We start from the raw sequence: 27,249 nt of genomic DNA, 5'->3' as shown, positions 1-27,249 counted from the left end.
GAGACCTCCCTCATTCCTTATATCCTGGGCTTCTCCATAGGACAGTTCACAGAGCAAGCGTGTGGAGAGTCCAAGGCAGAAGGACACTACTGTGTTTTTTTTTTTTTTTTTTTAATTTTTTTTTCAACGTTTTTTATTTATTTTTGGGACAGAGAGAGACAGAGCATGAATGGGGGAGGGGCAGAGAGAGAGGGAGACACAGAATCGGAAACAGGCTCCAGGCTCTGAGCCATCAGCCCAGAGCCTGACGCGGGGCTCAAACTCCTGGACCGCGAGATCGTGACCTGGCTGAAGTCGGACGCTTAACCGACTGCGCCACCCAGGCGCCCCACTACTGTGTTTTTTTGTAACTTAATCTTGGAAGTGACATCTCTTTACATCTGCTGTAGTGTGTTTTAATGAAACAAGTCATTAAATACAGCCCAGTTGCAAGCAGAGATTACAAATGGGCATAAATAGCAAGGGGCAGGGATCATTTTGGCCATCTTAGAGGATACATACACAGATTTAAATTTTTTTTTTAACTTTTCATATGTATAAGTCTTCTTGATTAGTTTTTAATTGCTTTATTGAAGAATATTTGACATTCAAAAATTTCTCATATTTAAAGTTTATAAATTGCCAAGTTTTGGCATATGTATACATCCATGAAGCCATCACTACAATTAAGGTAATGAGCATATCCTTCATCCCTAAAGTTTCTTTATTCCCCTTTTTAGTCTTTCTCTCCTGCCCTTTGCTTCTCTGCACTGTTTCCCCTGCCCCCATCCCTAGGCAACCACTGATTTGCTTTCTGTCACTATATTTCCAAGAGTTAAAAAAATTTTTTTTAGTGTTTATTTTTGAGAGAGAGCGAGCGAGCATGGACGGCAGGGGCGGGGAGGGGAGCGGAAAGAGAGAGAGAGAAAGAGAGACACAGAATCTGAAGCAGGCTCCAGGCTTTGAGCTGTCAGCACAGAGGCTGATGAGCGGGGCTCGAACTCAAGAGCTGTGAGATCATGTCCTGATCCGAAGTAGGACATTTAACCGACTGAGCCACCCAGGTCCGCCCCCCCTTCTTTTTAATTTTTTAAAAATGATATTTCTAAGAGTTCTTTATATAAATGGAATCATACAGTAATGTATTCTTTTTTCCTGGCTTCTTTTACTGAGCATAATTATTTAAAGATGTATCCATGTTGCTGTCTTATTCATTTATTTTTATTGCTTAGTGGTGTTCCATTGTATGGGTATATGACAGTCTGTTTAGCTGTTGATAGACGTTTGGGGCTTTTGTGTGTTCTAGTTTTGGGCTATTAGAAATAAAGCTGCTATAAATATTTGTGTACAAGCCTTTGTAGGGACATATGTTTTTATTTATATTGGGTAAATTACCTAGGAATGGAATGGCTGGATTGGATGTGGCAAGTTTATGTTTAACTTTTTAAGAGATTGCCAAACTGTTTTCTGAAATAGTTGTGCCATTTTACATTCCAGTCAGGAGTGTATGAGTTCCTGGTCTCTCCACATCCTTGTCAATACTTGGTATGATACCCATTCTAATAAGTATATAGTGATATTGTGGCTTTTTTCCGTTTCCCCAGTGACTAATAATGTTGAGCATCTTTGCATGTGTTTATTTGTCATCCATAAATCTTCACTGACAAAGTGTCAGTACAGATCTTTTACTTAAAAAAAAAATTCCTTTTTGCCTTTTTTAAAACTTGGGTTTTTATTATTGAGTTTAGACAATTCTCTGTATATTCTGGGTACAAATCCCCTCCTAGACAAATGTTCTCTGAACTGTTTTTCTACCAGTCTTCAATTTGTCTTTTCATCCTCTTAACTAGTTTTTGAGGAACAGAAGGTTTTAATTTTGTTGAAGGCCAGTTTATCAATTTATTTCTTTATGGTTGGTGTTTTGGGGGTATATCTTACCTTCTTCTGGGCAATTATTTGTGCCTGAAACTGGGCATAACAGGTGCTGATTAAACATTTGTTGGTTGACTTCTTGAGCCAGAGGAACTCTTTACCTTTGAGGAAAAAACAGCCAAATGTATGCTTTTTATTTCTTTGCCTCTGGATTTAGCATAATATCTACTTAGCAAGTGGGGGAGCTTGGCAGGCCTTAAGAGAAGTAAAGAAGAGATCTAGTAAGAATCTCTAGTACAGTGAATCTATTTTCAAAAAGTGAACTTAATATCACTGTTTGTTCTGAGTGTTCGAGGAATAGGATGTTCTCATTAGTTACTGTCAATATATCCCTCTTCCTACAGGTCTGAGAGTTGGCATCAAATGTGTTTTGTGACACACCCCTCCCTCCCCACCTCCATTGACAAGTTGGAGGTCAAAGATTAATCTTACACACCTGCTCAGAAATCAGGTCAAGTCAGAGATGTACACCTAGGCAGTAGTCCTATACCCTCTGTTCTAAACACTCCAGAGGTAAACGAAAAACATGATTTTGATATGTCATTTGTAAAACGTTGATAGCCCTTGACATTTGCTGTATGTAGTTATTAAAAAACAAAAACAAAAAGCCTTAGTGCCTTTTCACTGACCTAAACCTACTTTATTCTTTAACTAAAATTTGAGATGGCCCGTCAGTATCATTCTGTGCCCCTCAACCATGGTTCTGGAGATCGCTTATCATTTTAGAGAAGCAATGTGGCTCAATGGAAAGAGAAGTAGTTAGAAATCAGACATGGATTGAAATCACAGCTTTACTTCTTACTGGCTGTAGGATCTTAGAAAACTTTCTTTAGCTCTTTAAAGCCTCAGTTTCCCAGTTTGTAAAATAGAGAGTATACTTCAAAGGGTTGTGATACAGATTAAGTGATGTATGTAAAGCCTGGCGTACTAGGTACTCAGTCTATGGTAGCCAACAGATTCAACTAAATTAGTACTCATCCATGATAAACTGTAAGTTTATTTGGTCAGTCAGAACAAATATTTGAGGGTCTCCTACGTGCAAAACATTTTACAAGATCCTGGAGGTAGTTTGTAGAAGTTAAGATTTGTTCCTTAGAAGAAAGAACTTGTGGGATGCCTGGGTGGCTCAGTTGGTTAAGGTGTCTGACTTTGGCTTAGGTCATGATCTCACGGTCTGTGGGTTCAAGCCCCGCGTTGGGCTCTGTGCTGACAGCTCAGAGCCTGGAGCCTGCTTCGGATTCTGTGTCTCTCTCTGCCCCAACCCTGCTCTTGCTCTGTCTCTCTCTCTGTCTCAAGAATAAACAGACATTAAAAAAAAAAAAAAGAAAAGAAAAAAAAAGAAAACATGTAACCTGTGCTAAAGTTAAGAGTGAAAGTGTAATATGGCTAGTTTCATGAATGAATGGTAAGATTAAAAATGCTTCAAGAGATGGTAGGATTTATATAAAGATAGAAGGTACTTATTTAGTGTGACAGTGAACCAGATTCCAAATTCAAGGTTGTACTGAAGGATTAGTTTATTTGGCATATTGCCAAAGTGAGAGGTTAACTTCTTTTGAGTTTCTTGTCAAATGACTTCCAGATTAGACAGAGTGAGGGAACTCTAAATTTTCCTCTTTCCTCCCTCCCACTCTTTCTTTCTTTCTTTCTTTCTTTCTTTCTTTCTTTCTTTCTTTCTTTCTTTCTTTCTTTCTTTCTTTCTCTCATTCATTCATTCTCTCATTCTTTCATTCTTTCATTCTGTTCTGCTTTGGTTCTACCAGTGATTCCAATTATGTGCAGGAAAGTATTCATCTCTTGAGAATGGACATTCTTGTGGTAGATCTGAAAATTAAATCAGGAAACATTTTTTTCTCTCTTGCCTTTAGGTTATATATATTTATCATTATTAAAGACAGTCTAAAAGCCTCATGGTTATAATTTATGTTTTTCTTTAACATCTTCTAAGATAGCACATAAGCCATCAACTGTTTGGTGTTGCATTAACTGCTTTGACAGATAGGACTATATGCCTGCTCTGTGCACACACTGTTCTAAGTTGTTTGGGCAGTATGAAAATAATAGAATGTGTGTTTCATGTTGAATAATTTACACTGTACTTGGTAAGGCAAGATAAATACCTTAAATAGTTAATTAACTTTTTGTGAAAAGACATAATCAACTTTCAGTTTATGTAAGAGTAGTGCCAAATACTATCTTTTCTATGGGTCCTAGTTATATGAGTTTAGAGGATGTAAGATTTTTATAAATCCAACATACTTAAAGGAGAATTCTTAGAAATGATTATTTTGAGCTGCAGGTTAAGTAGATTTTGATGGATGGAGGGGATTCCCAAGGGGGACCAAGGGGACCACTGATCCTGATGTTGAAATGGCAGCCAAAATTCATTGAGCACTTAGCCAGGTACCATTTGAAGAGTTTGTCTTAGCCCATTCAGGCTGCTATAACAAAATAGTACAGACTAAGGAGCTTATAAACAACAGAAATTTGTTCTCACAGATCTGGAAACTGTTCAGATAGGAGCACTCTTCGGGTCACCGGCTTCTTATTGTATCCTCACATGGTTTAATTGCTTGGGCACTTTCTGGAGCCTCTTTGTATGGCACTAATCCTATTCTTGAGGGCTCCACCCACATGATGTGAGCACCTCTGAAAGGCCTTACCTACCTAAGGTTATCAGCATTACCTTTGGGGTTAGGATTTCAACATAGGAACTTTGGAGGGAGGACATAAAATTCTTACCATAGCTGAGCTTTTGCATACTTTGCATCGTTTGACTCTAAAACTACTGATTCAAAATGCACACTTTTAAATCTTTTCCCAAAAGGGATACCGTTTCCAAGATGCTTTTGTTTTTGTGTCCATGGCCCTATCTATCCTTCTAGGACTCCCCATTCTGACTATTTCTTTTCTTTGCTTCCATAGCATCCTGAGTGCGTCTCCAGTCCACCACCCTGTGCTGCAGGTGTTAGTTTACTTGACCCTGTCACTTAAAGTCAGCCTGCATCCTCAGGACTCAGCACAGTTCTTGGCATATGACAGGTGTTTGATGAGCGAGTGAGAATTAAAGGAAGTGAAGGATTTGAAGTTAGTTCTAATGAGACCATTCACTGATACAGAGGATTCCATTAGTGCTGCAACTAGTCTATGGAGCAGTTTTTAACTGATTTTTAAAATTAAGGGGTCAGAATTATGGAAATTATCCTTTTTATTTTTTTAAATTATTTTGCTCTGCTAAGATCTTCCATAGTTCTTCATCCAAGTTCTGATTTGCAACCCATTTATTTCTAGTGGAAGAGGTCTGGCAGACATGTTTTCTGGGAGTAGTTAAGCATTACATTGGGAATCCACACTAAGCTAGATTTCGGACATAGCTGGATTTGGGAGGCACTACTAGATTCTCTTATGATAATTTAAAGATTTATTTTTTAAACTAGTTTTTAGAAATGAATGTATAGAATTTTTTGTTGCCAAAACTGGGTGAATAAAGAGTCAGCTCGCTATTGGGCTGTGTGGACAACTTTGAAATGTTTTTAAATAAAAATAGGCATTATTTCTACTGACATTCATTCAGTTAAGTAAATGTTTAGTGAATGCTTGCTATGTCAGACATTGTGACTGATGAGAGGGACATAATGATAAATTAGGCAGTTCCTGTCCCCAAGACCTCACAGTGTAGTGAGGACATGCATCACATACATCCACAAATCGTTGCAGGACGGTGTGATATGTGTTCTACCGAAGAAGATGGTAGTACAAAAAGGGGTGAAAGTTAGTTCTGCTGAGGATAGCCTTTGCAGTTAAGGAAGGAGACATTTAGGGTTCTGGAAAGATGTATGGGAGCTCATGAGGCAGTTGAGGGTGAAGGGCATAGTGGGCACAGAGACCAGGGTGGTAAAGAGTAGACTCCAGACCCAGATTCTTTAGATTCAAATCCAACTTCTTCCATTTACTAGAAATTTCTTTCGCCTCTCTTTTCTCATGTGCGCAATGTCTCCAGTAGTTTCTACTTCATAGGATAGTTGTAACAATTAAATATGTCATATATAACTGCTTACGACAATGACTCATACATAGAATTGCTTTAGCCTTTGTTATTTTTTTGCAAAGACCAGGTGTGTATAGAACTACATAATGTGCATTCTGGCTTACATAGGAATGGTTTTGGCTGAAGAGTCTGGTCCTTAGCATTTATCCAGGGTGGCCTCACCCTAAAATATCAGTGTTGCTGCTTAGTCCTCTGCCTTGCAGCTGCATCTTCTACTCAGGTTGGTGCACCCTCTCTTTTTCTCAAGCATGGTACCCTCACTCCCAGCTAAGTCTCCCAGACCACTGTAGTCTGTAAGAATGAGGGGGAGCTGTTCCAGGCCCACTGTGCTTCAGATGACATAGGCTAGGGTGTTTCTTTGCACCTCTCGTGCTCTGATAGCTGTAGGTGGGTCAGGGTTATCAGAAATCCTCACTGTGTCTAACTTTCTTGCTTGCTTCCCAGACTCTCTTCCTCCTCTCCTACCTTTAATTTGCCATTTGGGAGGACAGAGCAGGACTGGTTTGGGCCAGTCTTGTAGTTTTCTGACTTAAAAACCTAGACTTTGAATTCTGAAAAAACAAAACAAAACAAAATCTCATGGTTCCTCTTTGCTACTATTGAAGTTTGTTCATGCTCTATTAGAGCATTTATCACACTCGTATGTGTACATCTCGCTTTCATATTAAGTATGTGTCTCAAACTAAGAGACTTTTTTAAATCTTCAACTTTCTTTCCCCATAACCTAACCCTATAGAAGTAGGCACTTAACATTTGAACAAATGAGTGAATGAATGAACACATACAACTGGCCAGCTTCTAAACTGTGTTCTTACCAGCTTTAAAGGTTTCTAAGATGTTTGATAAAGATTACTTTTGTCTGCAAGTAATTGAATATCTGACTAATAGTGGCTTAAATGGAAGTTTATTTTTCTCACATACAGTCCAGAGCTAGGTGTCTCTTAATCTTGATCAATGACTCAGTGGTATCATTGTTGGCATCTTTGTGATCGTCTGGGCTTTTCCATCATGGTCATGAGATGGCTGCCACAGCCCCTCTGTCCTATCTGAAGAATGAGGAGAGGAAAGAGAAGTTGATGGAATGACTGTCTCTCTTAGCAGGAAAACAGGAAAACAAAAGCTTTCCCAGAAGCTCTCCAACAGACTTAGGCTTAATTTTTTATAAGTTGAAGCAGTGTTTCACTGCCACCTCTAGCTGTAGAGGAAATTGGGAGTGGTAATGGGTAAGGGAGGAAGGAGGTTGGAAGTGGACTAGATGAGTCAGTAAACCAACAGGGTTGGCCGCAGGCATAGGAATATAAACAGGACATTATTTTATGGGAGTATAAAGTTCTTTAACTGTAGCATAATTGATCAGATAGTAAAGTGTTCAGTGATAATGTAGTCCATTCTCTACGAATACCTGGGTTATACAGAAAACATTCTGCTTTATCTTTGATTCCCCCTCCCCCCTTAGGCTGCAGGAGTGATGCAGGCCTATAGTATTACAATCAACAAATAATATTTATGTTTTGATTTTTCCTTGAAATATGGGAATACTTGACCACTTTCTTTTTTGTTGCATAATCATTTTTTTTTTGCTAGTTTTGCTGTACAAATACATTTTCATTGGTACATGTTTATACTTCCATAAATATTGTCTGCCTGAGGTTTTTCCACTTTTTTTTAATGCCAGAGGTTCTTATTTATTTCAGTAATTTTGGCGTTTCTGCTGCATTGAAAGGTTCTTCTTGACCAAAGATACCATTGTATTTTTAATATGTGGTTTCAAAAGATTAACCTTAGCTAAGTATATGCTGTGTAGCTCAAAATATAATTGGTTTTGTTTTTTTTTTTAAGATACTTCATTTGAAATTGTTCTGGACATTGTTTATTAGTATGTAATATGTTGACAAATTTAGCATATGATACCCAGAGAGGCAGGATTCTCATTGGAAAGCCAGGTTTTGATATCCATGTGACCTGGATTCAACTAGCAATATTGCCATTTACTACCTAGTCAAAATTACCTAATGTCTCTGAATCTAGTTTCTTAATCCATAACATAGCAATATTAAAGCCTCCGATGAGATCATGTGTGTACTTCGGGGCCTGGCTTGCTGGAGGCACTCAGTGATAGTACAGCAGTAGGTGACTACTTTTTCTATTTTTTTAAGTTGATTTTGAGGGGGAGAGAGAGCTAGTGAGCAGCGTGAGAGGAGCACAGAGAGAGAGCAAAGACAGAGAGCAAAGAGAGAGGGAGAGAGAGAATCTCAAACAGGCTCTGCACTGTGAGTACAGGGCTCGAACTCATGAAATGTGAGATCATGACCCAAGCTGAAATTGAGTTGGACATCTAATGCACTGAGCCACCCAAGTGCCCCGTGGGTGACTATTTTGACAGCAGAGAATGAGAATACAGGGAGACTTTCTAGCTCATTGCATTTGTAGTTTGTTGCTCTTGTCATTGTTTTTAAATACATAAAGGAAGAAAAAGGAAAATGACAAAAGAAAATGTAATCACAAACATGGTTTGGAGTGGCATTACTTGCTGCTTTAGTTAGTATTGCCAACTTATATTCAGTTTGTTAAAATGTTAGTTTTTTAGAAGTCAGGACAACTTTCTCTTTTGGTAAAAGTTATATCTACCTCTTTATTGCCAAGGCCTTCTGCCCCTTTGTTAATGAGGAAAGAATAATTCCATTGTTTTCCTGTAGTAAGCCAGAAGATCACCACCTAATGGCATAATCACCTTGTAAACCTTAATAATTATGCCTAAGTAATGTCCCAAAATGGACTCCTTTTAGGAAGTAAAATGCTGAGAAGTCATATATTAAAATCAAGCTAATTTTTCTTAGTGGAAGTTCTTTCTGTCTTATTTGTATTAAACATATATTGTTCATCTGATGTTCAGTAAGGGATAAAAGCCATTACTGGAAGTGTTAATAATTCCATTTTTGATTTATCATTTTTAGTGTCTCTTCCAGATAAGAAGAGACTTTGATTTTTGTGGCATTTGATTTTTTTTAAGCTCATGTTAAATCAAAAACGTAAATACTTGTCAACTTTTTATTTCTTTCTCCTATTTAACAGGTTAAATTACAAAGCTACTTAATATGTGTAGTTCTTAAATAAAACTCCTAGTCTCTCAGAAGTTTTGATATTGCGTTCTGCTCGATGGGAAATTGAGAGCATCGGGTCTTAGCTTTCCTCACTCTCACACGTGGAGATGTCCATTTTGTTCCACGGCTCACATCCCTACTTTCTTCACCAAGGCCACCTGTGCTTGATCATACCCATGGCAAGTCTCTGTGCTTTCCTTTGGATTCCTCCTTACCAGCTTTCTCTCCCTTTCTGGGATTTTCCAATATCTGAATGTGAAATGTCCTCAGATACAGTGCTGAAAAAGCTTCATCACCCCAGAAGACTCATTTTCTGTCACTGCGATTCATCTGTTCATCTATCCAAGAAGTATCTATTGAGCTTCTGTTCTGGGCCAGCCACCGTTTTGGGTGCTGGGGACATGTGTCCATGAGCAAAACAAAGATTCCTGCCTCTGTAGAGCTCACTTTCTGGTAAAGGGAGACAGACCTCAAACAATAAACACAATTACTAAGCAGACCATGTATAGTATGAATAGGTGGTAGGTATATGAAAAATATTAAAAGTAGTTCTAGAATTGGGGGGTGGGGTACAGATTTAAAATTGAGTGGTCATAGGAGACCTTATTGAGAACGCACAATTGGAAGGAGAGGAGGGAGTTAACCTGTGAATATCTTGGGGAGAAACATCCAGAGAGAGAGAGAGAGACACTATCCAGAGAAGACAGCCAGTGCAAAGACCTTAAGATCACAGCATAGCCAGTAAGTTTACAAAACATCAAAGAGGCCAGTGTGACTAGAGTAGAATGAATGAAAATGGACTAGTAGGAACTTAGGTCACAGAGTTAATGAAGGAGGATGGCCATCTGCACTGTTGCGAAGCTTTTACACTAAGTGAAATGGGGAGCCGTTCGGTCCTTCAGCCAATTCTTGTGCTCTTGCTATGTACAGTGATACCATGCTAACTATGCCCTTGTGAATTCATACTTTATTTCAGAAACTAGGCCGTAAATACATTGTATGTTAATTAACATGTTCAACAACAGAGAAATGAGCAGGCACTATCCTAGCACAGAGAGAGAGAAACTTAATTTGTTTCTTATGCCTGTTGCCTCAATTTTTTCTCCTGGATTTTGCTGCTTCTGGTGCCAGTACTTAATGCTTTCAGTGCCATTTTTCTGGCTTTTTCTCTTTTCATAACCTCTTTCTTCTACCAGTTCTGTTGAGGTTGACTGTCTTATAGAACTCTTTACTTTTGACAATTAAAATCTCTCTGGCTGTTCTACAGTAGTTCCCCCTTATCAGCAGTTTTGCTCTCTACAGTGTCTGGAGACTGAGGATTCTCCTGATGTGTGGTCAGAAGGTCCTCAGTAGCCTAATGCTATGCCACAGTGTCTGTGTCATTCACCTTACTTCATCTCATCACATAGGCATTTTTTCATCTCACATCACAAGAAGAAAGGTGAGTACAGTTAGTAAGGTATTTTGAGAGTGAGAGAGACCTCATTCACGTAACTTTTATTATAATACATTTTATAATTGTTTTTTAAAAAAATTTTTAATGTTCATTTGTTTTTGAGACAGAGCATGAGTGGGGGGGGGGGCGGGCAGAAAGAGAGAGGGAGACACAGAATCCGAAGCAGGCTCCAGGCTCTGCGCTGTCAGCACAGAGCCCGACGCGGGGCTCGAACTCACGGACCGTGAGATCATGACCTGAGCTAAAGTCAGATGCTTAACTGACTGAGCCACCCAGGCACCTCTGTTATAATTGTTTTAGTTTATTATGGTTGTTAATCTCTTACTTTCATTTACTACTGTTTTCTTCTCTCCACTCTCATGTCCTTCAAGATTGATTCTAAAGAATGTTTTCTTCTCCATACTGACTCCCTTAGACAGCAGTTATAATCTGTGTAACTAATATCTGAGCTCTAGAAGAAACTTCGTGTTCTTTCCAGACTTGTATTTTTAACTGAATATGGCTAACAATATAACAAATGAAGATCATCCTGGGGTCTGTCACTTGCACAATTTTGGTATCTTCACATTGGAAGATTAACTCTGGTTCTGCTGTCTATGTAATCCATCACCAATTATTGTCCATTTTCTTTAGTTAAATATTTTTTGTATTTTCCCTATTTTCATTCCTGTACTAACCCTAGTCTGGTGTTTCCAAACTGTTATCAAGGCCCTGTTTTAGATTCATGACTCTATTATTTCACTCCTATTCCATTTTTTTTTCATTTTTTCAACCAGAAAGCTAAGTGAAAGCAATAGCTTGTCAAAATTGATGTGAAATAAGTAGTGCTAACACACTCAGTTGATATAAATCTAGGCTTTAAAATAGTACTTCTGTCTCCTAAATTGTAAAGAAAGGTTTGTTTATTCCTTTCACCCGAGTCTCACTTTTGAAGAACTACCATTTAAGACTACCATTCGTGAGACTTTAGCCTGTGTAGCCCCATCTTAAGTATATATATGTTTTCTGTCAAGGTTTTGAAATAGGAAAAAATAACTCCAATTCAGGCAACCACCTTGACAAAGTAGGATCCCCAGGCTGGTCCCCAGCATTCTCTCCTCAGTCCCTCTCCCTTCTTGCTGTGCACGCTCCTCTTGGGAAATCTCATCTACTCCTATGGCTTCCATTGCCATCTACAGACCTTTGATTCCCCAGTTCATATTTCCTGCCTGTACCTCTGCACTGAGCTCCACACTTGTGTTTTCAGCTACCTACTAAACATCTCTCTTTGATGGCAAGTCACATTCAGTAATTTACAACTCAGTTCATTACCCAAACCTGCTTCTCTGTGTCTTTATAGACTCTGGAGCTACTATCCACTTAGGCACCCAAACCAGGTAGTTATTATCTTAGGGTTTTTTTTCTTCCTTTCCTCCATATCCGGCTCATTCTAAACCTCAATTGATACCCCTCAGATCTCTCCTTTTTCTCCAGACTCACTGCCACTGTTTAGGCTTAGACTTTCATTATCTCTGGCCCAGAATTTTGAATTATTGTCTTCACCAGTCTCCCTGTCTCCAGTCGTCACTTTCTCCTGTGTGCTGTAGTAGTTATCTTTAATGTCTTTTGGATGCTTTCCCAATCCTGAATAATAAAGTCCAGATTCCTCAGCCTGACTTTTAGGCTGTCTGTAATCTAGCTCCTGCCACTGGCCAGCCTAATAACCTGCTCTTAGCCTTTCGCTAACCATACAGACCAGTTATACCTAATTGTTTACAGCTTCCTAGTGCCACTCATTTTATATCTTTGTGTTTTTACATGCTGTGCCTCGTTGGCTCTTTTTACTAGTTGAACTAACAAACTCCAGCCTGTCCATTAACCAGAGATATATATCCATTAAGACCCACTTTAAGACTCTTTTATTCTAAGTTTTTATCTTTCCTCCTCAGCAGTTTAGTACTTTTTTGTACTTTGACCATCTTATATATATATTCATTTTATGGAGTGAAGTCTTATGTGCCTTATTTCCATGGCAGATGTTCTTTGAGGGCAGAGATATCTTAATGATGTTTTATCCCCAGTGTGGAATGGAGTTACTGAGGCATGTAGAGACATAATAAATGTTGTTGAATGAATGCATAAACCAATACACCTTTGCCTACTTTCGGCCCCAAGTGTTGTGTTCTTGGTCTAGGAGCCTTCCTCCTTGGCCTGTGATTTTTGTCTTCCATTCTACAACATATAGCAATAGAGATGATTTCCACTAAGTAGTCATGATTATAGTAATCTCATGGAGGGGGGGAAGCGAAATTCAGCCTCAAATATCATATATATGAATGATGAAGCATGAATTTTAAACTCCATTGTTTGTTTTTGTCACCACTTTACCTGAATTATAGTTTGCTGGACACTAGCTCAACATTACCCAAAGTAATTCTGTGGAACGAATATATAACAGGTGTAGGTCAAAAGGAGAGTTCTGTAATCAATGCCATTAGAAGATCCTGGGTTAATAAAGATAAGCTCATTTATTTGAGTTCTCAGAGCCTATAATATGCTATCATATACATTTTGAATCTTGCTTGCCCCATTTTCATGAGGGATTAATGTTCCATGGAACATACTTTGGGAAATGCCCAACTCTATGGGTTTGTTTGTTTGTTTGTTTTTTGTTTTTTTGAACATGAGTCAGGGTATTTTCAACCACAAATAACAGAAAAGTAGATCCAAATTGGGTTAAATAATAGGGGTTTTTAAATAAGAAGTTTGGAGGTGGGCTGTGTCAGAATTGGTTCATCTCCCTACAGGTTGGTATCAGAGGTCTGGACTAACTTCTCTGCCATTTTTTGGCTTTCCCTTTTCGGATACAAGTAGCTACTACAGCTACTATATCTTCCATGACAGTGTTCAAAGCTGGAAGAAAGATGGATTTGTTTCTTGTACATCTCTTTTTATCCAGGAGGAAAATCCTGGAATGCTCCCTTTCCCAAGTGGGCTTTCCTTCATGTCTCATTGTCCAACTTTGAGTTACATGCTCATGCTGGAAGGGTAAGCCATCATAATTCATCCTCTGGGACTAAGAGAGAACTCATTTTCTCTGAGTGCATTACCACCCCAATGTTGGAGTTCTGTTTACAAAGAAAAGCTTTAGAGAGACAACTAACAGGGTCTGCAAAATTATATCTGTACTTCAAAGTCATGTCTTTTAAATTGAATGTTCTTATTCTCTTCATTGTCTCAGATAATCAAGAGTTTAAATATATGTTGAGATTGAGCAACTAAAATATTGGGAGTGGATGGGGAAGTATATAAATTAAGTATTTTTATTGTTAAATAATTTAAACTAATAAAAAATTATAATCGGTAATATTACAGCTGTGAAACTTGCATGAACTTATATCCATGATTCAGAGATTTTTCTTTTATGAGAGAGAGAGAGCGTGAGCCGGGGATGGGCAGAGGGAGAGATGGAGAGAATCTTAAGCAGGCTCCATGGTCATGTATGTGAGATCATGGCCTGAGCTGAAATCAGGAGTCAGACATTTAACCGACTGAGCCACCCAGGTGCCCCCAGAGATTTATTTTTGATAGGACTTTGAGATTTCTTTTTTATATTTATTTGTTTATATTTTCTTTCATAGTAGGTAGCTTTGGGCTAGGCTTCTAAACCTTTCTTCAGGAATTATTTTCCTGTGCTATTGGAGCTAGTTGGATATTTGAGAAACCTCACTCTAGAGCTGTAGCATTCCCTGTACTCTGCTATACTTCATGTGAGTTACAGGTTTGTGACATCCATTCTTCATTCATAACTATTTTCTCCCCAAATCAACCAATATGGAAAACATTTATTCCACAAAAAACTGAGCCTACAATTTTGATGTCATGCCACCAGGTGGTAGCAATGTCAGGATAGGAGAATTTATATATTGGTTTCCTGGCATAGCCCTAATTTCAATTTGTTTGGCCTGTTTTGCCTCAAAAGCCATATCAATATTTTATACATTTTAATATTTATATATTTAAAATGTGTGTGGCTGCTTTACGCATTTAGAAGTTTTACAAAAAGAGCCCTGTTAGTTGTGTGCTTTTTTTTGGTTAAAGTATAGTTCTTACTTGACCAAAGGTATGGCTCAAACTTCCAGGTCTGTATTTCATCAGATTCAAATATAGGGCCTTGTTCAGGCTCCCTCGTATTTATATTTGTTTATAACTGTAAATTTCCTACACTACAACTCTTTGGAAAAGTAAGTTTAGAATAGATACAAAACATGGGGCGCCTGGGTGGCGCAGTCGGTTAAGCGTCCGACTTCAGCCAGGTCACGATCTCTGGGCTGATTGCTCGGAGCCTGGAGCCTGCTTCCGATTCTGTGTCTCCCTCTCTCTCTGCCCCTCACCCGTTCATGCTCTGTCTCTCTCTGTCCCAAAAATAAATAAACGTTGAAAAAAAAAATTAGAATAGATACAAAACAACCTCAGTTTTAAGTTTCGTTAATTATTATGTTTTTAAAAGCTATATGTATTTTACCTTTTCAATTATTTCTAACACATAAACTTGCTGCAGATCTTAGTTTGGTTGCCTGTTCTCAACTCTTGAGCTAGTTTACCATCTGAATGTGTTATGTTGCCCTCTTTACTCTGCGAAAGCTATTTTGGCTATGGAAGAGAAGGCTTTAGGTTGCCTTTTTAATCCTTTGAAATCCAAGTTCTCATGAATCTTTCCATTGTAAGAAGCAGAAATAGAAAAAAAAATAATGGGCTTTATTTTCTTAAGATGGTAAAAGCCTCTATGCGCAGGTACTCTACAATTTCTCAATACTGTTGTCTCTTTATGACTTGTTCTTTGGCTTTATAAATTTATTTTTTTAAGTTTATTTATTTAGAGAGAGCATGTGCATGAGTGGTGGGGGGTGGGGGGGGCAAAAAGAAAGAGGGAGAGAGAGAATCCCAAGCGGGCTCTGCAGTGTGAGTGTAGATCCTGTTGTGGGGCTCCATCTCATGAACCTTGAAATCATGACCTGAGCTGAAATTAAGAGTCGGATGCTCAACGGACTGAGCCACCTAGGAGCCCCGGCTTTATAAATTTAATGTGGAGTTTATTATAACATGACCTCAATAGAAATTTAAAGCTTTAAATTTAACATCTATTTAAATTAAATAGAAACTTGAGCTTAAATTCTTTAATTGATGCTACTTAGCAAGTAATTTATTGTATTTTAGATTGGTGGCTTCTAATGAAATTTAAATACTTAAACTGAATAACATATTGGATCAAAACATTTTAAATAGCATTTTAGCAACATTTTCATTAAAAATTTTAATAGTGGACGATCTTCATTATTGTAAGTGTTCAGAAATGGTAAGAGTAAAATGTGGGCATATTATTTCCCAGTGCTCTTAAAAGACAGTAGGAAAATCACCAATTCCTTATGTAAAAATAATTTTGCTGATCTTAACATCTATGTAGATCTATTGGCTGATTCTGTCAATTATTGTATAAAAGTAAGAAATTGGCCAGCCATCCTGGAGTTTGTTGGATATGAGTGTCCCCATGGGCTACTGTGAGCCATACTTAAAAGTGAGAGAGCAAGAGCCCACTTGGAGCCATGTTAAATTCTGCCCCAGAGAGCACTGAGACCTAGCATAAAGTCTGTGAGGAATGAACCTCTGAAAAACCAGACTAGAACGGAGTGGGGAGCCAAGCTGGGGAGGAGAGGTGGTGAGAGATGGAATATTGTGTAGCCCTCAGAGAATGTATCTTCTGCATCTTGGGGATTATAGTTGGGGGGACACAACAGGGAAGTCTGCAGAGAACCCAGGAGTGTAGCCATGCGAGGATTTAGTGTAAACATCTGTCAAGCCCAGAAAGCACTGAGACATCTTCACAACAGTACCTGTGTATGCTGTTTTTCTGTCCCCTTTACCTATTTTCTCTCCCCTCCTCCAGGCCTTGGTAGAGGTGGGGGGACAGGAAGCAGAAACTGCAGTTAGTGGACTGGAGGGAGAACAGAAACTCTCCAAGAAAGAGGACAATGTGCCTTTTTTAGCAAAAGACCCACTGGCAGCCATCTGTTGCTGAAAAGGGAAGTCTTATCTTTAAATCAAGTATTGATTATTTTGTTAAACATTTTAATTTCTGATCAGGGCTTTTGCTTTGCAACTTAAAATAATTGCAGATATTAAGAGTCATCAAAGAAATCATGGGACTCCTATCTCTTCTAGTGGCAGAGAAGTACTTCCCACACCTAGCTGTTTTTAAAATGGCAGTTGGGGCAGGAATTAAAGTTGTATTTATGGTTTAAACCTATAGGTACAGTGCAAAATATGTATACATTATTTGTTAATACAAAAATATTAATAAAAATCTCATTTTTATACTTAATTCTAAGTTTCCCTTTGATTTAAAAAAAATCACTTATTGAAGAAACAGGTCATTCCAGATAATTTTAGATTTAACCTGCTAAGTGGATTTTGGGTTTCCTTGTCAAGTAGAATTTCTTAACAGATTCCCTAACTAGGACATATTCTTGCCCACAGCACTGACAGACATAATAATTCCTACTTATTTTCACTATTCACTGGGGTCCTTTTACAAGGAAGAATGGTTGTTGGTAGACAGTAACCTCTGCTGCTTAGCCCTCATTTCAGAATTTATCATATTACAACCCAGTTCTCATGTCTGAAGAGCCTAATCTTCCATAACTTTGTTTGGAACCTGCTTCACTTCATCACCTGGATTTTGCATGTTTTTGGCTTTCAAAATATCTAAAGGACTCTTAATTGGATTCTGACTGTAGTCACAACTTCTGTTTTTACTACACTATAAGGCTTCTGTTGGACTTTCTTTATCTTCTATATCTCTCAACTACTTTTTAATGTTTTTTTAATCACTTCATAGAAATTAAAAATAATTCTGTTTCAAATAGTTCATTTCCAAATTTTCTTGCTTTTTCCTTGTAATTTCTTTACTCTTCTTTTTTTCCTTTTATTACTTAATCGTAGCGAACATACATACTCCTTGTATTTCTAGTTGAAAGAATGCTTATCTCCTGTTTGTTGCAAATTGCTCTCTGACAGTTCATTTCTTCACATTGTAATTTTTGATTATTGTGATCTCGTCTTCAGCAGGTATATCATGTGTGAGAGTTTGAGTTCTTTGGGTTTGTAGGTATGCACTTACTGAATGGCTTCACTTTCCCTTTGTGTTGCTTTCTTAATGGGATTCTCACATTTTTCCAGTGCACTTGTCTGGTGCGCTTGTCTCATTTAAGATTTAAGATTTCTGGTGCACTTGTCTCATTTCCATGTTTTTCAGTGTGCTCCACAGGTTAGATTGCTGGAATATGACTTCCTTGTTAAATGGAGTACGAGTTTGCTATATTTTTACTAGCTTCACAGAGCATTGTCTTTTTTTTTTCTTCAGTATATGAAATTTATTGTCAAATTGGTTTCCATACAACACCCAATGCTCATCCCAAAAGGTGCCCTCCTTGATACCCATCACCCACCCTCCACTCCCTCCCACCCCCCATCAACCCTCAGTTCTCAGTTTTTAAAGTCTTTTATGCTTTGGCTCTCTCCCACTCTAATCTCTTTTTTTTTTTTTTTTCCTTCCCCTCCCCCATGGGTTTCTGTTAAGTTTCTCAGGATCCACATAAGAGTGAAAACATATGGTATCTGTCTTTCTCTGTATGGCTTATTTCACTTAGCATCACACTCTTCAGTTCCATCCATGTTGCTACAAAGGGCCATATTTCGTTCTTTCTCATTGCCCTGTAGTACTCCATTGTGTATATAAACCACAATTTCTTTATCCTTTCATCAGTTGATGGACATTTAGGCTCTTTCCATAATTTGGCTATTGTTGAGAATGCTGCTATAAACATTGGGGTACAAGTGCCCCTATGCATCAGTACTCCTGTATCCCTTGGGTAAATTCCTAGCAGTGCTATTGCTGGGTCATAGGGTAGGTCTATTTTTAATTTTCTGAGGAACCTCCACACTGTTTCCCAGAGTGGCTGCACCAATTTGCATTCCCACAACAGTGCAAGAGGGTTCCCGTTTCTCCACATCCTCTCCAGCATCTATAGTCTCCTGATTTGTTCATTTTGGCCACTCTGACTGGCGTGAGGTGGTATCTGAGTGTGGTTTTGATTTGTATTTCCCTGATAAGGAGCGACGTTGAGCATCTTTCCATCCGGGTGTCTTCTTTAGAGAAGTGTCTATTCATGTTTTCTGCCCATTTCTTCACTGGGTTATTTGTTTTTTGGGTGTGGAGTTTGGTGAGCTCTTTATAGATTTTGGATACTAGCCCTTTGTCCGATATGTCATTTGCAAATATCTTTTCCCATTCTGTTGGTTGCCTTTTAGTTTTGTTGGTTGTTTCCTTTGCTGTACAGAAGCTTTTTATCTTGATGAGGTCCCAGTAGTTCATTTTTGCTTTTAATTCCCTTGCCTTTGGGGATGTGTCAAGTAAGAAATTGCTACGGCTGAGGTCAGAGAGGTCTTTTCCTGCTTTCTCCTCTAGGGTTTTGATGGTTTCCTGTCTCACATTCAGGTCCTTTATCCATTTTGAGTTTATTTTTGTGAATGGTGTGAGAAAGTGGTCTAGTTTCAATCTTCTGCATGTTGCTGTCCAGTTTTCCCAGCACCATTTGTTAAAGAGACTGTCTTTTCCATTGGATGTTCTTTCCTGCTTTGTCAAAGATGAGTTGGCCATATGTTTGTGGGTCTAGTTCTGGGGTTTCTATTCTATTCCATTGGTCTATGTGTCTGTTTTTGTGCCAGAGCATTGTCTTTTAATAAGCACTATCTATTGCATAAGGAAAAACAATTTAATACAAAAACACCCAGCATCAGTGCTCACTACATGCCTTGAGTTATTTGTTACTATATTAATTTACCGAAAAGATTCAAGCCAATACTATTTTAACTGTGTATATAGTGGGCACTTCATGAAAGCTTATTGAATGAAGAGCCTTCCTGGCATATATTAATTTATTCTTCTCACTCCTGTTCTTGGAGACTTAGTTCTACAGCCCAATATAGAAGAGTAAGAATGTTTTAAATCTGATACCTTCTAAAATTATCCAAATTCACAACATTCATTGCTAGCCAGCGGTATATGAAGTAGACTGTTATTAAAGCTTTATCTGTTATAAGAATTAAGATGGTAAGGGCAGAAAACCCAAATTTGGCATAAATGATAAAGGTGAAATTGGTTTAATGCCTCATTAAATTAAAAATTGTCAAAAGTAGGGCCTATTTCAGGTATCATTTAATTAAGATTGTGATTCTATTTCTCTGCATTTATCTTGGCTTTGCCTTTTGTGTGGTACCCATATCACTGAAGTCGGCTTTCTTCACTGTTGTAAGATGGCTGCCAGCAGTGGTTTGGGCTGTCTGCTTCCTTGTAGCCTTGTAGTCTAGGATCCAGAGGGCAGGAGAGTGTTGTTTCTCAGAACCACTGAAATCACCTGTGGCAAAGAGCATTCCAGACAGTGATAGACTTAGGCTAGGGGTCACTGGCTATCCCTCAGTAACACCCAAAGCTTTATTAAACCCTAACAAGAAATGGGCAAGACGTACATGAAGAAAACTACAAAAGTCTACTGAAAGACATGAAAGAACACTTTTTTTTAATGTTTATTTTTTGAGAGACACAGAGTGAGCGGGGGAGGGACAGAGAGAGAGAGAGAGAGAGAGAGAGAGAGAGAGAGAGAATGAATCCTAAGCAGGCTCTGCGCTGTCAGTGCAGAGCCTCATGTGGGGCTCGAACCCATGAACTGTGAGATCATGACCTGAGCTGAAACCAAGAGGATGCTTAACCTACTAAGCCACCCAGGTGCCCCTGTTTTAGTCTTTTAACAAAAATGTACTCATTTTAATTTCTTGAGAATATATATTGCTTATAATGGGGAGATAATTTTTTTAAATAATAGTGACATATGCTTATTATATAGAAAGTTTAAAAATATGATCCACAGTACAGAGATAACCATTTTTAAATTTTTGTGCATTTTCTTGCAGGGTTTTTTTTTTTGTTTTTTTTTGGTTTTTTTTTTGTCATGAATAGGCTCTCAAATGTATTGACAGTCGTGTTTCCAGCTTTTTAAAAACTCTGTTCTGTATTTTATAGTGTCATTAAAGATTCTTCCAAAACATTTCCTTTGGCTACATAATTGTGACACATTCATACCATGAAATACTGATTTAAAATTTCTCTATTGTTAAGGCAATTACACGGCTCCTGTCTTTATATATGTCTCTTCAGTGTTCTTAGTTTCCTTGTCACTGATGCCTAAATGAAATGTTGCCTTAAAAAGTAAATTTTAAAGTTGTAGATACTCTAACAAGACTTTTTAGATATGTTAAATATTAAAGTAAATGATACTGCTCTTTTTTTTTTTAAAGAGAAACAAAAGACATAGAATCTATTTTTCCCATAATATACTGTATGTGAGTCTTGATAAAGCAGTAGACTGATCTGGTTTCTCTTGCTGTTACCTCTTTTCTGCATTCTCTGTTCCCTGACATTCTTTCCCACCTATGGAAATCTCTATGTTCCTTCTCTAATGCTTTGACATTGTTTTATTTCTTAAAAGGAGCAAATCAGAATTCCAATGCAGACAGCTTGAATCAGTCTTTCTGTTCCTCTTATGAATAGGCAGTTCCTCCAAGCAGTGAACTACCCATTTAGAAAACATTGGCATTATGTTTCTCAACCCTCAGTATCTGTATAGGTGGTCTGGAATGCATTAAAGAGAGGCATTGTGTCAGATCCTCAAATCTAAAGATGAATTCCTGTTCTTACTAATTATAAGTAGTATCTGTTGTTGTTGCTGTTGTTTGTTCTGAGTTGCTGGGTTTTAAAACATTATTTAATGAAAGTAGGAAATGGACTTGGTGTAGTGTATAGTTGGTTCTTGTTTTATTTATAGAAATGTATATAGAGTGCTCTTCAAAGGGATTTTATGGTGAATACCTTTCTGGAATGTAGAGTATCACTCATTTTTCTATTTTTGTAAATGTGGTCTTTTGTATTTCTTTTAGTGACAGAATTAAGATATTTTGTTTGTTTCTAGTTCAGGTTATAATACTTAGCAGTAATTCATTTTTGCTGATGAACTTGATAATCTTCTCCCATTTATAAATATCTCATGTATTTTAGTTGGGTTTGTTATTGTAACAAAACAGGTTTTTGTTCAGACCAGTAGTTCTCAAAAGTGTGGTGCCCCCAGACCGGAAGCGTCAGCATCACCCATCACCTGTGAGCACGTTAGAAATACGGATTATTAAGTTCTACTCCAGACCTACTATTCAGAAACTGCGTGGTGTAGCCTGGCAACCTGTGTCTTAACAAGCCCTTCAGGTGATTCGGATATATGCTCAAGTTTGTACCATTGGCTTAGTATCTATACAGTGGCCAAAAATCCCTGCTCTCTTTACTTGAAAGCCTGGGTTTGGTTTAATTCCAGGGTATGTGTTAAAAACTTTAGCAATATTGCTTCTGAGAGATGTGTAGGTGAAAAGCTGTTAGCAGGGGCGCCTCACAGGAGTTGCTTTCATTGTTTCTGGTAGTTGAGATTTTGAGAACAAGGGCCAGGAGTCCTTCCCTATTGAGCTGAACCAAGTTGCTTCAGTACTTCGGATAATTAGCAGATGCTTTCATCTGAGCATGTCATTTAGGTTGTGCCTTCCCCCCTTACCAACGTACTTAAAATGACAAATCATGAAATCACATTTAAAACAGATATTATTTTCAGAGTTAAGGAATTCCTGAATTAGCTCTTTCAAATGCTTTTTTTTTTTTTTAATTTTTTTTTCAATGTTTATTTATTTTATTGTTTGGGACAGAGAGAGACAGAGCATGAACGGGGGAGGGGCAGAGAGAGAGGGAGACACAGAATCGGAAACAGGCTCCAGGCTCTGAGCCATCAGCCCAGAGCCCGACTCGGGGCTCGAACTCACGGACCGCGAGATCGTGACCTGGCTGAAGTCGGACGCTTAACCGACTGCGCCACCCAGGTGCCCCTCTTTCAAATGCTTTTAAGTTATACATACTTACAAGCAGCCATACAATACCTGGAAGACATTTCATCAATGTAATTAAGATATATATATATCTACTAATTATTGGCTTATTTTTATATAATTATTAACTATTTGGATAACATCTTCTTATCTGGTTTTTTAAAAATGTTTAATGGAAATATGTATTTTTTCACTGGAAGATTCTCTACTCCTGAATTTAAATGTCACATGTCTTTATTATTTCAGGGGAGTCCTGCAGGGTGGAATATTAACTTTTTAAACATGGCACTATTTTATAAACGGGAACCCTTGTTTTAAAAAACTAGATCTTGGGGCGCCTGGGTGGCTCAGTCGGTTAAGCCTCCGACTTTGGCTCAGGTCATGATCTCACGGTTCGTGAGTTCGAGCCCCGAGTTGGGCTCTGTGCTGAGCGCTCAGAGCCTGGAGCCTGTTTCAGATTCTGTGTCTCCCTCCCTCCCTCCCTCCCTCTCTCTCTCTCTCTCTCTCTCTCTCTCTCTCTCTCTCTCTCTCTGACCCTCCCCTGTTCATGCTCTGTCTCTCTCTGTCTCAAAAATAAATAAACATTAAAAAAAAATTAAAAAAATAAATACCTGGATCTTGTTAAATCTAGGACTTTAAAGCATATTTTGGCTCCTAAATCTACAGATTTTTTTTTTTTTTTTTTTTTTTTTTTTTAAACCTCGGAAGATAATTACTCTCAGAAGAGGTGTAGCTGGTTTGGTGGTGGTGTCTTCTTGTCAACACAGATGGATCTTGTTCGTGCTATGGATTAGAATCAGTGATGAGAGAGCCATTAAAGGAAAGCTGACAGTGTTTCCTTTATGCATATTGAGAAATGGAAGATTTCCTAAAGCCAGGATAAAGCCACTAACTTTTGGAAGATACTGTTTGTGATTTTTAATCTATGACACATAAGTATTATTTACCCTGTACATATAACTAGGTCATATTGTGAAAGGTCAGCTTCTTATAATCAGCCTAAAGAAATTAATCCAGTCATTAATTATTTTCTAAATGTTTGTAACTCAAGAGTGAGGGAGGAGTGGAATAGATTTTAAGAAGGCTCTTAATCATATGAGTCTGAAATTTCTAACTAGCAGAAGATGTGGTGGTGAATTTAGTATTGGGAATATCCTTTGATGCTTTAGTCGTGGGCCCAGGTGAGATTAATAAAATTGAGACAAAGGGAAGCAATGTTTTTAAGCTATCCAGTCCTTTTTGGTGTGGTCCCAGCCATATGCTAATGAATATTCTATGTTTTGGTCTCTTTATGCTGGTATTATTTAATCCACTTCCACATATAACTTACCACTTTCTAAGCTTAGTACAGTACTTGAACTGATCACTTTTAAGGTATGTAAAACATGCATAAAAACTGCAACAGACTCATAGATTTTTCCTTCTTGAAGAACTTAGTATATCAAGTATGTAATGGCTTATAATGTAACTGATTTAAGAATAATAAGTGAGGCATTCATTTTTGACTCAGTGAGATAGACCATAATACTACAAGTCTGTAAGAAATAGTCTAGGGGCGCCTGGGTGGCGCAGTCGGTTAAGCGTCCCACTTCAGCCAGGTCACGATCTCGCGGTCCGTGAGTTTGAGCCCCGCGTCAGGCTCTGGGCTGATGGCTCAGAGCCTGGAGCCTGTTTCCAATTCTGTGTCTCCCTCTCTCTCTGCCCCTCCCCCGTTCATGCTCTGTCTCTCTCTGTCCCAAAAATAAATAAAAACATTGAAAAAAAAATTAAAAAAAAAAAAAAAAGAAATAGTCTAGAGTGTTTTATTTCACTTTAGGCAGAAATGAAATGAAATTTGAAGAAAGAAGTATATAAAACATTTTTTTGAATTTTCAAATTCATGTCTTTTAATTTAAATTTGTGTTAGCTAACATATAGTATAGTTTTGGTTTCAGGAGTAGAATTTAGTGATTCATCACTTAAAATTCAGTTCTTAACTAAATAATATACCTCAAGTTACTTGGCATGGAGTTGGAGGAACTGATAAATAAAGATTGCAGAAAAGACTGAAAGCATATTATTCATTTTTCTGATTGGATGAGACGATGTATTTTTCAGCGTTTTTGGTTTTGTTTTTTTTTTTTCATTCTGCCCTAATGATTCATGGTAGTTTGCTTCAAATTAGAGAAGTTAGTTCCCAATGTAGTTTTTGACTTACTTGTTACACTGACTTGGGCTGAAAACAAATCTCATCTTGACTTCTTGACTTATAAATTTCATGTTAAGCAAGTTCATCATTGGAAGCCATTTTGTTTCTTTTAATTCTCCAGTTATCTGAGGGAAACCAAAAGCATGCAAATCTACAGAAAAGCATTGAGAAAGCTAAAGTTGGCCGACATGAAACGGTAAGTTTGTGTCTGTAGATTCCTTAATAATGTCAATTCTAAATAGAAAAGTAAGAACATAGAGTTATCTATGAGGAGTATGCCATTCCTATCAGAAGAGAGGTGAGTACAGCAAAGGACATGGACATTGGACCTGGTAGGATTTACTAATTTTAAGTATAGATTTATTTTTTATTATTATATTATATATGGCAGCATAACATAGAAGCATAAATTCTGGGGCCAGGTGGCCTGGGTATGAAAGTCTCCTAAATTTTCTGTTCTCAGTTTTCCCAGCTATAAAATAGGGAACAAAATCTACCTCTTTGGGTTATCCTGTGGCTTAAGCTAGCTTATATTTGCAAAGCATTTAGAAGAGGGCCTGGCACAAGGTAAGCCCTTTATAAATGCTTATGAAAAATTTTGAGAGTCAAGTTTTTAAGTCTTGGTATAGAACATATTGAAAACTATCAATATATTATCCTTGAGGGTTTGTAATATTTCTAAATTATTTAAATGAATACTGATACACTGTTTTATTTTAAAAAGTGTAATGTTCTCTAAAGTATTATGTTAGGGGTTTTTAAAAATTACTTGACTTTCTAGTTTCATCTTTATCTCAAGTATGGATTTATGACTTAAAAAAACTATTAAAGATCAGCAGGCACCACTAAGCATTCCATCTAGGCCTCTGTTTGTATCACTTGATTGTGAAAGAGACTCAAAAACCTGTCACATTAAGGAGCGCCTGGGTGCTCAGTCAGGTGTCCGACTTCAGCTCAGGTCATGGTCTCACAGTCTGTGGGTTCAAGCCCCACATCAGGCTTTGTGCTCACAGCTCGGAGCCTGGAGCCTGCTCTGGATTCTGTGTCTCCCTCTCTCCCTGCCCATCCTCAACTCGCACTCTCTCTGTCTCTCAAAAATAATCATTAAAAATTAAAAAAACAAAACAAAACCCCGTCACGTTGTATGTAGAAAAGAATATATCACAGGTTTGCAGTGGCTTTTCACAATTATTTCACATACCTTCTTTTATGTGAATAGTCAGCTGTCACAGATAGGAATTGGAATTTGGTAATTTTTGAAAAATGTTCAAGGGAAGTAAGTTCTGGCATAACCTGAAGCTGTTATATTTCTTTAATTGACAGAGCAATTACTATTTCTTTATTTGATCCTTTTTTTTCTTTAACATTGGCAATAAATTATAGAAGCACCTTCGATTAATGGTGACATACCCATGCCCAAAAGTTGTCTGCTGCATGTTACCCAGCCCACTGGATCTATTGCAGCTAGGAAAAAACCTAGTTGGTGCTTGCATCTATCAGAAGACTGTAGTAGTTTAGAAAGGCTCCTGAGAATGATGGACTCGTGTTCATCGTGAGAACACCAATCATGATTTTTTAGAAACACCTAGCCGCTGTTTACTAGGTATTATCCATGGTGATGCTGCTGCTGCTGACGATGATGATGATGAAGAGATAGCTAACATTTATAATCTGCTTACTGTGAGCCAGGCAAGTACTGTCCCAATGCATTTTATATTTATTGAATCCTGCCAACAGTGCAAGGATGTGGCCACTGTTACTGTCTCCGTTTTTAATTTGAGTAACTAAAGACACAAAAAAGTGAAGTAATTTGGCAAAAATCTCAGTGCTAGTAACAGTCTGAGATGGCTACCACTTCAGGGTGTCTGGAGAACTATCATTGCCTTCACAGATTCTTCCCCATTTTGCTGCTTGTCTCATTTCTCATGGAGTGTGTATAATTTGGGTGTGGGTGGCAAAGAATAATTATCTTATGTCGTAGTTGTTTGTTTTTTTTTAATGTTTGTTTATTTTGAGAGAGAGAGCAAGGGAAGGGCAGAGAGAGAGGGAGAGAGAGAGAATCCCAAGCAGGCTCCGTGCTGCCAGCACAGAGCCCAGTGTGGGGCTTGTACTCATGAGATCACGAGTTGAACTTGTGAGATCATGATCTGAGCTAAAACCAAGAGTCAGAAGCTTAACTGACTTAGACACCCAGGTGCCCGTATTGTAGTTATTTTTAAATCTCTTCTGAGTTGTACTAATACAGTATACACTGTAATCATTTTTGGCTATTTATATTTAAATTTAAAACATATGCAGCTAAATTCAGTTTTTCAGTAACAATAGCCATATATCACGTACTCACTAGGTACATGTTGGTAAGGTTTCCTGCATTGGAGAGCACAGATCTAGAACATTTCTGTCATCGTAGAGTTCTGTTGGGTTGTGCTGCGTCAGACCATGATGCCCTATATATGCATTCCCTGTACAAATGCTAGCAAAGGAGCTTTCTTCACTTTGGAACGAAAGAGAACAGTTAAAGGCAAAAGTCAAAAAA

The 27,249-nt window shown here is 38.0% G+C and overlaps 1 protein-coding gene across 3 annotated transcripts in view; it reads left to right on the top strand.

Moving 5' to 3' along the window:
• MND1 (meiotic nuclear divisions 1) overlaps window positions 1–27,249 on the top strand; it is a 64,753-nt gene that overhangs the window by 17,704 nt on the left and 19,800 nt on the right. For all 3 annotated transcript variants that reach the window (XM_023252755.2, XM_023252756.2, XM_011281614.4), the window contains exon 5: window positions 24,835–24,909. In XM_023252755.2, the coding sequence (XP_023108523.1) occupies window positions 24,835–24,909 (75 nt within the window). The remainder of the gene's footprint in view (window positions 1–24,834; window positions 24,910–27,249) is intronic.

Source organism: Felis catus, chromosome B1 (assembly GCF_018350175.1).
Source record: "Felis catus isolate Fca126 chromosome B1, F.catus_Fca126_mat1.0, whole genome shotgun sequence".
In the NCBI taxonomy this organism is placed as follows: domain Eukaryota; kingdom Metazoa; phylum Chordata; class Mammalia; order Carnivora; family Felidae; genus Felis; species Felis catus.
This window is presented reverse-complemented; position numbering and strand designations above follow the sequence as displayed.